Here is an 11,871-nt window from a genome sequence, read left to right on the forward strand (position 1 = left end):
AGAATATTTTCAAAATGAAACGATTAAAAACACATTTCTAATCTGTGAATCTCAGTCCCCTGTCACTTGTTTGACCCAGTCATCCACTACAACGTGCCCTCTGTGTGGACTCTTCATACTAATTTACCAGACTTTTGTCTCTTTGTTTAATTGGTTGATTAAATGTTAGTTTTTGCATTTTCTTGTTTGATCATTTGGAAACATAAGGGCATGACTAATAGTTTAACCTTTACTTTGGAAAATGAAATCTTAGGTTTGAACATCATATAGAGTAAATGTAATAAATAACACTTTGTTTTTAAAGCTTAGTTTCTATTTTGTCTTAAAATTGATAGATTTGTGAATTAAAGTTCAGCGACTTGAACTCTATAAAAAGTTCAATGAACTTTAATTATTTTTAGTGGATTGAATGCAGTTTAATTTAATGTGCACTAACAGTCCATCATGTTTGTTTGTCTAAAATATTTTCAATCGTTAGTTTTCATATAGATAGTATAGAAATGTGATTAATGGGGAAGAATGATGACGTGGTTGGACAAACCCAGCAGTCTTATCACTGTATGGACGACACAGGGTTGCCGCAGGATGACTTAAATTATTGTGTGATTGTCACGGATGAGAGAACGGATGGATGCTGGAGGGGAAGAATTAGAATTTCAGCGTAAACATGCCTTAGACATTAAATGAATCATTGAACAGAAGTGAACACTCTGCTGGCACAGAAAGATTGAAATATTATTTATTATAAGATTACCGTTACTTTACTTTGCTAATTGTGATGAGATTTTTCCACCCTTTGTTGGGAATAAAACTCCAGGCTGTAAAGTGATTTGGGAGAGTGGACTGTGGCTAGATGGAGTCTAGCCACAGGTGGTCTGTAATTCTGCACTGTAATTGCCTGGCAAAGTGTATTATGGGTCTTCAGACCACTCATCCACTCTGTAGGGGATGGCAAGAGAAAAGGGTGAATGAGCTGGAAAAATAGGATGGATAACACGATGTCCCGCCGTGAGACAATTCTGCCAGACACTTACAATATGTCTGGGGAGTATTATTATTGTATGCATTCAAAGAACACTTTCACTGAAGGTTATTAAGCCAGACTAATGAAAATGATGGAAGCAAATGGGTAGACAATCTCCTATTCTACTGAAATGCCATTGTGTTTTGAAGACAGGTGTAACAGACATTTTCTGCACTTTCCACACAGAAAATGTTGTCATTTGGCTGTTTGACACCCACAAAGCAGCATCCTTTCACTTCTGGGCCATTTACAGAGTTCATGGTCAGCAGCCTCTGCAGGAACACAGTTTTCTTTGGTGTTCTGGGTCATTTCTTTGGTGCTTACCAACTATGGAAGCAGCATGTCTTAGTTTCAGAGCCTTATTGCCTTCTTGTGTTCAAGAAAAAAGTCAGTGTGACCATGGAAATCTTTAGTCAGCTGGCCTTGATAACAATTTGTTATGTTTATCGTAGTATTGTGCTTAAAGTGTGGAGCTAATTTAAGTCAGTGGCTAAGCTAGGCTTCTGTTAGCAGTGTCCTTTAAATTACGGTGTCGTCTGGATGGAGATCAGGACAAACCTGCTAATAGTGGCTGTCAGTTGATTATTTAACCAACAGGAAGTTTATTTTAAGGTTTAATTAAGTACTAATTACTAAGTTAATGTAAGTCTGTCATTTTTAAATAAAATAATATCTCAAAGTTGTCCCCTAACAGGAGTATGGCTGCATTGCAGGGTTGAGTCAGGAGTCGACTGATGCAGGAAGCATGCTGTGCATGTTGTTTTTGTAGATGAATGAATGGTTGTCTCCAACAATGTAACATTTAAAAAAAGAGTGCGTATGGCCTCAGCCTTAGAGGCTCGTTTGTGGGTAATGTGAAAGGTCAGAAGATGCAAGGAGATACATTGAATGTTTCAGTTTGGGATAAAAAAGATGAGCAGGAGAGAAAATGAACCCTTATCATAAAAATGTTCATTTAACTAGCTCTATATCATATAGACAGTGCTGGGAAGGTTACTTTCAAAATGTATCCCACTACAGATTACATGCCCCAAAATGTATTCTGTAATGTATTCTGTTACGTTACTCAATGAGAGTAATGTAACTGAATACTTTGGATTACTTAATATATTATCATGCTTTTTACAGCTACATGAATGTGCTATTGCTGTGTGATTTATTACTATTACTGAAGGCTACTCTCCACACCAACACCAGCTAGATGTTTAGATCTTAATATAAATGAGTAACAGTAGGTGGACATTAGGTAAGGCTGCACTTTTTGCAGCGATCTCGTGTAGAAACTATTCCTCGCGTATATAAAACAGGTCCGCGGCTCTGAACTGTAGTAAAGGGACCTCTGACTAATACGTCGGGTTCGTGTCGGCTCATAGCTGAAAACTAGCTTTGCTTTGTTGTCTGGGTCAACTTTGCTAGTGAGAAACAGAGAGAGGCGTTGAAAGACTCCAACAGAACTTATTGTTTCAGAGTAGGGCTGCTCGATTAGGGCAAAAATGATAATCACGATTATTTTCACTGAAATTGAGATCTCGATTATTTGACATATTTATTTAACAATAACAATGTGTTGAATAATGACTTTAAAGACTGTCAAGCACAAGTAAAGCACGAGGGAGGGGCTAATAATCGGCTCAGTCCTTTTTAATGATTGTTGAAAGCCCAGATCGTAATCGAGATTAAAATTTGATTTATTAAGCAGCCCTATTTCAGAGGAAAACACGAACACGGTGTACAGTCGAGTCTTAATAGCTGGGCTCGTCAGGCTCTCTGTTTGGCTGCAGTGGTTATTATTATATTTACATGCTTCAAATATTTCTTTACGTCGTTATGCGGGCTGTAGAGGTGACCTGGGCCACAAGACTGAGACACAGGCACTGAATGCCACCTTTTTAAATGGTAACCTTTAAACTAACAGAATACAGTTACTCATATTGTATTTTACATACGTAACACCGGTACATGTGTTCTGTTACTCCCCAACACTGCATATAGATGTATAAATGATGACCTGCAGATCTGTAGTCCTTGTTCACTACACAGTAGCAAAAGCTTACAGCTGCACAAATGCACGGCATAAAAAGAAGGTGCATAAAATGAAAACGTGTAAAAGGAATAAATTTCCTACTGATGTTCAAATAAAGACATGCTTTAAAAATGACACGACAGCGTGCAACTTTATATAAATACTCAATAGAAAGTGAACTGCATCGTAGGACTGCATAATAAATCCTTTGCTGTCTTCATGTACAGATGCAATGGCTGATCCTTCTCCAGCAAAGAGCATGGGCGACCCTGGAATTACACCTCTCTCTCCTTCACACACTCAGGTGACTCATGTGTTCATGTTTGTAATTATTGTTCCTGCAGGACGAGTGTGATCTGACACGTTTCTTCTCATTCTGGTAATCTGATTACCTTTGTATCATGCTTGAGTGCCACAACACCTGGCATTGGAGGGTCATGATCTATTTAACATATCCTACAGCAGTAACAGCAAAGTCCTTACAAACTGTTAGGTAGAGACAGTCTGCTCTTCACTCATATATGTTACATAACAGCAGGACACCAAGACTGAGTAAATGCAGAAATAAACCTGCAGTCTCCATCATCACGGTGCCATTCAAAGTGAACACTGAACATCCTGCAGATATTTACTCACCTGTGATATCACTTTACCATTTTGATGTTGTTATTTTTTATTTGCATATGCTGATTGGTTGTTTTGAACTCATCATATGTCCTAACACCATCAAACTGTCTGTTCCTCTTTGTGCACAGCAGAATGATACAGACCAGGTACCGTCAGGGCCGTCCTTCGTGGTCGTAGTTGCCATTGACTTTGGCACCACATCCAGCGGTTATGCTTACGCCTTTGCTAAGGAACCAGAGTGCATTCACACCATGAGGTAGGCTGACACTGCAGTGGAAACTGAGGTGGAATGTGATGGTGGGCTGGTGGTGCACTGAACTTGATCAGTTCGGCTGTGAACAAAAATTAAAAACAGTCTTTTATCACCAAGGCTGAAGGAAGATGTTCTGGCAGGCAAATGAAAACTAAATGTAGCTAATTGGACATGTGACACAGAAAAGTGTCAGCAAAACAGACAAAAGAAGGAAGAATATTAACCTAAAGTTACTTTTTAATGTTTAATCGATTGCGCATGATGAACATCCAGCATAAAGGTAAAAACAGTGCTTCTGTTTGCCTGTTGGACTTTAATCTGTGAGACTGTGTGCGGAGACCTCTGGCAGGCACAGAGGTAACTGGAGCTGCGCAGGGCTCCGCCCAGGCAGCGCTGACACCGCGTGCAGTTCCTCGGGGGCTACCTAGCCTCTGGGGAGGCCCTGGAGTGAATAACTGTACCTAAAGCAGCTAAACTGTGAGAAACACCCTGGGTGGGAATGAGATTTTCTCCCTGCATAGAGATAATGGATGGCTGAGAGGGCGACAGAACTGAAGACTGAGCTGAATGCTGCTGGGTACGGCCCCGGAGTAAATAGTCCCAAAGTCAGAAAACCCATGATTAACGTCTCTTTCGCTCACCACAGCCAGCAATTCAGAAGTCTCCGGGTCTAGCTGAGGCGAAGGGCGTCGGCATGATCGCCGCTTCCCTTTTGAAGGCTGGACCGACGGGCCGGACAGAACGTCCTCCGGCGGGCTGGTCGGTTTGTACTGTCACGGCTCGCGGGATGAGCCGTGTGGACCCAAGATGCTGGCAGCTGAGATGCAGGGGAATTTTATTGAAGGTGGAGATACAAACAGAAACGGCAAAGGCGTGGAGGAAACTAAGCAAAACCTAAACTGGAAAAAACCAACAAAACAAACTTGAAACGTCAACTGGAGACCCGAGGAGAAAAACATAGGAACACACAGATACACAGGTTGACGGAGGGAAATAAGGCAGACGAACCGGCAACAGGCTGGAGAACACACAGGGCGTAAATACACACAGCAGTAATCAAGGGATGGGAGACAGGAGGGCAACACAGCTGGGAGAAGTCAGAGCTGACGAGACAGGGGAAACGTACCAAACACACTCACATGAGACAGAGACCTTCAGAATAAAACAGGAAACTCACAGAGCCAGACAAGACACTGAACTTAACAGATTCACAAGCAGAGTGACACCATGGACAGACGGAGGGAACACGGAGAAGTGTGAGCACAGAGTAACTCTGGGAAACCAAATAACAAAACCTAAAAACAAGGACTCAGCAGTTCTACAAAACTATGAGCTAGAAATACTGGGACAGAAACCAAAACACAAACACTCATAATTCATAATAACATCAAAAGTAAAAGTACAAAACCCAAAAACACTGGGTCACCGAACCAGGACTGTGACAACAATTGTGCCGATTAGTTGGTTAGTTGACTAGTAACGCTCAGTCCTAATATACAGATGTATATGTATATATTCATGTCTGACCTCGAGGTGATAACTTAGACAGGAAGTCACCTAGGATTTTCATGTTGGTGCCCAAACCACCTGAACTGGCTCCTTTTCATGTGGAGGAGCAGCGGCTCTACTCTGAGCCCCTCACTCTCTCTCCAAGGGAGAATCCAGCCACCCTTCAGAGAAAATTTGCTGCTTGTATCCATGATCTCTGTCTTTCCGTCACTATACAAAGCTCGAATGCTTGTGCTCTGTAATTGACAGCTAACTATTTGTGCCCTCCTCAACAAGACAGACTGGAAAGACTGGGAACATTGTACAGGGATCGTAGCAACGTGCGGGCCATCCCATACTCCCAAAGCACCCCCCCCCCAGGATACTCTGAGGGATGTTGTCGAATGCCTTCTCCATATTAACAAAACACATGTAGACAAGTTGGGGAATCCCCCTCAAATATCATTTAGAACTGGCCCAACGTTCCAGAATGGAAACTGCATTGTTCCTCTTGTATCCAAGGTCAAACAAACTCTGCACCTTGGCATAGACTGTTCTCAGAGAGGCTTAGCGTGTTGTCCCCTGGAGTTGGAGCACATACTCTGGGCCCTTATTCAAAGATAGGAACTATCACCCCAGTCTGTCAGTCCAGAGACACCGCTCCAGATCTCCTTATGATACCATCACTGTACGTTTAGGCATACTACGCTCGGTCTGTCCAGGACTCGCCCCCACTACCTGATCCAACGCACCACCAGGTGTCTTGATGCTCAGTTCTGTGCATCTGGGAGAAACGTTTCATCACTCAGCAAAGTGACTTCTTCAGTGGCCAGTCTTTTAGTGATAAGGATGTACACGTCCTGGAGAGAGAGGAACACTGGAAGTCGCTTGGATGAGTGACTTTCAGCTTCCTATGAAAACTTCTCACCCAAGACCAATTTGTCTTGGGGAGACCCTACCAGGTCTTGGATGAGTCTTGTACTCGAGGTCAAGGTCAGAGGTTATGTTCTCTGAAAATCTTGTGACTGTGACAGCTTAGGCAGGAAGTCACCTAGGATTTTCAAATAATTCTACGCGTGCATCTTTTAGGACGCTTAAAGCTTTAGAAGCACAGCTTCATATTAGAAAGTTATAAATGTTTCTGGATGCTGGATTGTCAGCTTTAAAGCAAAGCCATGGAAAACTAAGACATAATGAATTCTTGCTTTTCATTGTGTGTTAATGAAATATTAAAAGTAACAATACAAGGAGTTTTGTTGTGATGATGGTGGGGTCGTAACTCCACAACAACACCCTGAAATGTCTTCAGTTTGATACAAAGATTTGTGTTGAATGTCCCTCAAAATTACCCAAAAAGAAAGAAATAAGAGAGCTGTACGTGAAAGAGGATAAATCCCAAAACTTGATAAATAGTTAAAAGTTCAGATAAAACATTCACAAAGGCAAAAACATTTTGATATATTAAGTTCATTTTGAAATGTTAAATATCTTCTGCATCTTTTAGCCTGAAAGGATTTTTTTTCACAGCTCTTGAACTTTTATGGGCTTCCTGATCTTGTCCTTGGGTAGCTGTAAACTGTGATTTCTGTTCAAGTTCTGTTTTTATTTGATTATGTTATTCTTGCTTTAAGTAATTAATATTACTAAGTATTAAGCTATTAGTATTTGAATAGAGCTGTTTGTTGAATTTAATTGAATTAAACAGAGAAGACGCAGCCTTTAATGAGGTAAACTGGAAGCAGTGATCACTTTTGGGAATCAGATACAAAACATATTTTGGCTTGTTTACCACATAATTCAGTATGTGTTACTGAATACACAGAGGTCGAACAAAACAGTACAGAAGAAATCCTATATCACACGTGACATTACCATCATGTGAGGGGAGGCTCGAGTGAGTACGGGCAGACTTTTTGTTGGTGTTCTGACTAAAAAAGATTAAATAGGCTACTGTGAAGTCATAACCACAACTTTGCTTATTACACAAAGAGATACGAAAGATTTATTTTTTTTCTGGCTCTTAAAAATCGTACGAAAACACCAATAAAATCCATTTTGTGAAAACTAAAAATAAAAAAATAAAAAAACTTTGAGGACATGTGTTGGAATGACCATAAAACCTCTAAAGTCCTTGACTTAGAGACACAATAATTATTGTATTGTTTAAAACGGTATGCATGTATTACGAGAGCCGTAACAGCTGAACAGCCCTTTGTCTAGACTCGTCGTCACCAGGGATTGCATTTATTTTTCCAAGCTGCTCCAACACTGCCTGCTGGCATTTACAAACAGCAGGAAATTTGCCATTTTAAAATGTGTGATCTGTACTTGTGCCCAAATTCTGCTGGTCCTCCGGTAGAACCAGTCGCTGCAGGCAAATTATATAAAGGAAAATGAAAACACCTGTAAGCGTTTAGCTTGGATATGTCCGAAGGCCAAAGGGGAAAAGGCGGAGCCAAAAGCAGACTGAAGAGATGGGAAGGTTCACAGGAATGCAAGGTTTATTTAATCTTTTCCTCAGGACAATTAATCACAGGTCTAGGGGAGAGACTAGAGTCACTGGCTTTACTAAAACAGGGAAAGAGGTCTAAAAATACTAAAGAAAGCAATTGTGGAAACGATAAGTGTTCGCATTCTGCTTGTTTTGTGTGATTTTGAGGTGGATGGGCTCAACCTTGGAGGAGAAGTGCATCAAAAGTCTGATGAAAACATGTGACCAAAGACCAACTCCTTAAGGCTTTCCTGGACAAATTTCAAGTTGCTGGGGTCAACCACCTCAAAACTGTACCCCGAAGTGTAAAACATGGCATTTCATGTTCCCACTAGGTGGCGCTGTGCCCTCTGTCAAATAAATCAGTTGAAATGTGTTCAGGGGCTGTGGTTTAGACTGACCAAATATGAAGCCGATAAAATCCCAAAAGTACAGTGGCTGGTTATGGCAAGATCGTAACTTATAATAAAAAAAACTTTGAACAGGTGTGAGGCATGTGCAAATTTTAATGAGTTTGTCAGCATGTTAAATCCTTCAAAAAGGCAGTGAAAGACAGAAAATAAAACAGTGATTACAACAGGGCCTTCACACTTTAAGGTTTAGAGGCGCAGGAACAATAGGGCCCTAATAATAGAAGTCCTCTGTTTGTCCATACGTGCCGGGATGTGAGTGAGCCAGTGGGTTCATAAGGCCTCAGAGAACTCAAAGAACGAGTTAAAGGTTTATTTACAAGTTTGCCGTGAGTTGTGGAATGATGCTTAATTCTTCCTGGATAATCAGTCCTTACCCAACATCTGTGACAATCGTTAACAAGTTTAGCTGCTGTATTCACTTAAAAGCAGATTTACTGCACATATATTGATAACTGTCGTTTTTTTCCAGGCGTTGGGAGGGTGGGGACCCAGGCGTATCCAATCAGAAGACACCGACCACCATCCTTCTCACTCCAGACAGGAAGTTCCACAGTTTTGGTTATGCGGCTCGTGACTTCTATCACGACCTGGACCCCAGCGAATCCAAACACTGGCTTTACCTTGAAAAATTCAAAATGAAGCTCCACACCACTGCAGTAAGAACACTGACATTAAATTTCACTTTCTAGTCTTTCTGACCACTCATACTGCTTCACAGTAAGGATAGCCAGTCATTAGCATTATTCTATACATACTACTTAAAATCACACACTAATATACAAAACAGAGGAATTCAGAGTCATTCATTGTTCAGTATTTTGCCCAACACATAGCATATACACACATTACATCATGAGCATAGCAGCTCGTTAGGTCACTCTTCTTTCAGGCGGGATCAGCACAGGCACACTCCGTCGTCACCACTCAGTGACTCATCTGATGGAAAATGTGACGGTCCTGCTGTTCAGGCAAGCTAATCGAACAAATCTTAATATCAGACAAAGATGAACCAAGTAAATACAAAATGCAGTTTTTACTGCTCAGGTGTAAAAGGAGGGCGTTCAGTGTGGACACCCAAGTTTGTGAAAGGAATAGCTCAAGAGCAAGGCAATTTTGAAATTGACACCATAGGCGTATCTACAGGCGACCACCAGTATTTTTAAAGATTTTCACTTTGGTGGCCGTATAATCTCATCTGTGATTTTTATAGGTGATGTGTTCTAGCTTGCACTGGCTCATAGTGGAGTGTGAAATGGTAGGAATGAGAATCAGCCCCTTCAGAAGCTATGGGTCCTCAGCAAGAAAAGGTTGGTGTGCCCATTCCCAATCGGTGATGAGTTGTTGCCCCTAAGCCTTACCCTCACCTGTGGTCATTAGTTTTGAGTAGTGACGGAACGGATGAGATCGTGGATACAAGTGGTGGAAATGGCTTTCTCCAGAGGGTCGATGGATTCCTTAGAGTAAAACTGCTACTCCTCCACATCAAAAGGAACCATTTAAGGTGGTCTGGGCATCTCATAAGAATGCCACCTGCGCACCTAGTGGGCGAGATGTCCCAACAGGTGTCCGAAGATGTCCGAATGCAACAGTGTTCCCCTGTATAGGCTGGGGAGAGGGAGGTCTGGGCTTCTCTGTGTAGGCAGCTGCCCTTTCAACCAAACCCCATATAGGCATTTTTCCCGTTGGGAGGAGGAGTCGTTAACCCGAGTGAGTGGTTTTGTAGCAGGAATGGTCCGAGCTGCAAATCCAGAGCTCCGAAGCAAACGTTGGGCAGGTGAAAGGCAGTGATAGTGGACGAAATCCAAATTCTGAATCCATCCATACATCCATGTAGATGCTAAAAATAACAGCCTCAACATGGCATTTAATCTGTTATTAGACTCAATTGGCTTCTCTCAACATGTAAAAGAACCCACCCACCACTGTAATCACACTCTAGATCTTGTTTTAACATATGGCATAGAAACTGAACATTTAACAGTGTTTCCTGAAAACCCTCTCCTGTCTGATCATTTCCTGATAACATTTACATTTACAATAATTGATTACACAGCAGTGGAGAGTAGACTTTATCACAGTAGATGTCTTTCTGAAAGCGCTGTAACTAAGTTTAAGAATATAATCCACCCACTGTTATCGTCTTCAATGCCCTGTACCAACACAGAGCAGAGCAGCTATCTGAACGCTGCTCCAACAGAGGTCGATTATCTTGTTAATAATTTCACCTCCTCACTACGTACGACTCTGGATACTGTAGCTCCTGTGAAAACTAAGGTCTCTAATCAGAAGTACCTGACTCTGGATGGCATTACCTTGGCCTCCAGTAACACTGTGAGGAACCTTGGAGTCATGTTTGACCAGGACATGTCCTTCAACGCACATATTAAACAAATATGTAAGACTGCTTTCTTCCATTTGTGCAACATCTCTAAAGTTAGAAATATCCTGTCTCAGAGTGACGCTGAAAAACTCGTTCATGCATTTATTACAGGATCAGACCAGTAGCAGAAGCGGTAAGTGAATTATGTGTGTACTCAATCCATGATAACAGGGTGGACCAGGACAAGGGGTTATGTGACAGCACGCACTGATTTAGCCTTTCTGTTTGGCTGTTGGTTTGTGGGTGGTACCCAGAGCTCAGATTGACTCTGGCGCCCAGAGCTGTGCAGAATGCTTTCCAAACTTGTGAAGTGAATCGGGGACCTCGATCTGAAACTATTTCCTGAGAGATGCCGTGGAGTCTGAAAACATGATCGACTAATAGCTGAGCATATTCTATGGCAGTGGGCAATTTTTCTAGTACAATGAACTGTGCTGATTTAGAGAACCTCTCTACGATGGTGAGAATGACATTCCTCCCCGAAGAGGCAGGGAGACGGTGAAGAAATCTAAGCCTATGTGTGACCAAGGGCGGTGTGGTGTCAAGGTAACTTTATTCATACCCATAGCTAAATTTGCTTTACAGAAAAAATGACAGCATTTGGCATCCCTTCAAAAACACACAGACCTAATAAAGATATAAACCTCACTGTGGCACATATATAGTAATTTAATATTTCGAATCAAAAACAGTTCTTATTTAATTCAGTGACAGCAACGGGGACAAAGCTGTTTTTATAACGCTTTGTCCTGCATCTCGGAAATAGAAACCTCCGTCCTGAGGGAAGAAGCTGAAATGCACCCCTTAGCGGATGGGAACCATTTTTAAGTATTGATAAAGCCATCCTCTGTACCTGCTTAGAGTACAGGGAGGCTAAACAAGACTGTGGCTCACCTATCAGACGACTGGACCATCTCACTATCTGATTCAGTGAGTTTTTCTCTGTGACAGAGGTCTGACAGAACCATGCCACCAAACAAAAGGATTAAACAGACTCAATAACACTAAGTGCAATAATCTTTTCTGGCATCGTTGTATTTTTACTCAGTTGTATATAGCATTCGTATTCTATTTTTATCTTATTGTATATTTTTATTCTATTTTATTCTACTGTATATAGTATATTATTTTATTCTATTCTGTACAGCTGTGTACTGTATTTATTCTTATTG

General features: G+C 41.4%; 1 protein-coding gene across 8 annotated transcripts in view; it reads left to right on the forward strand.

Moving 5' to 3' along the window:
- The window catches only part of hspa12a (heat shock protein 12A), a 75,689-nt gene that overhangs the window by 31,692 nt on the left and 32,126 nt on the right, over positions 1-11,871 (forward strand). For 5 of the 8 annotated variants that reach the window (XM_005747437.1, XM_005747438.1, XM_005747440.1 and 2 more), the window contains exons 2-4: positions 3,275-3,351; positions 3,803-3,930; positions 8,789-8,975. In XM_005747437.1, the coding sequence (XP_005747494.1) occupies positions 3,275-3,351; positions 3,803-3,930; positions 8,789-8,975 (392 nt within the window). The remainder of the gene's footprint in view (positions 1-3,274; positions 3,352-3,802; positions 3,931-8,788; positions 8,976-11,871) is intronic. The other 3 variants (XM_005747439.1, XM_013914436.1, XM_005747442.1) reach the window with 1 other exon arrangement.

Source organism: Pundamilia nyererei, unplaced genomic scaffold (assembly GCF_000239375.1).
Source record: "Pundamilia nyererei isolate P.nyererei 1_Seehausen unplaced genomic scaffold, PunNye1.0 scaffold00197, whole genome shotgun sequence".
NCBI lineage: Eukaryota > Metazoa > Chordata > Actinopteri > Cichliformes > Cichlidae > Pundamilia > Pundamilia nyererei.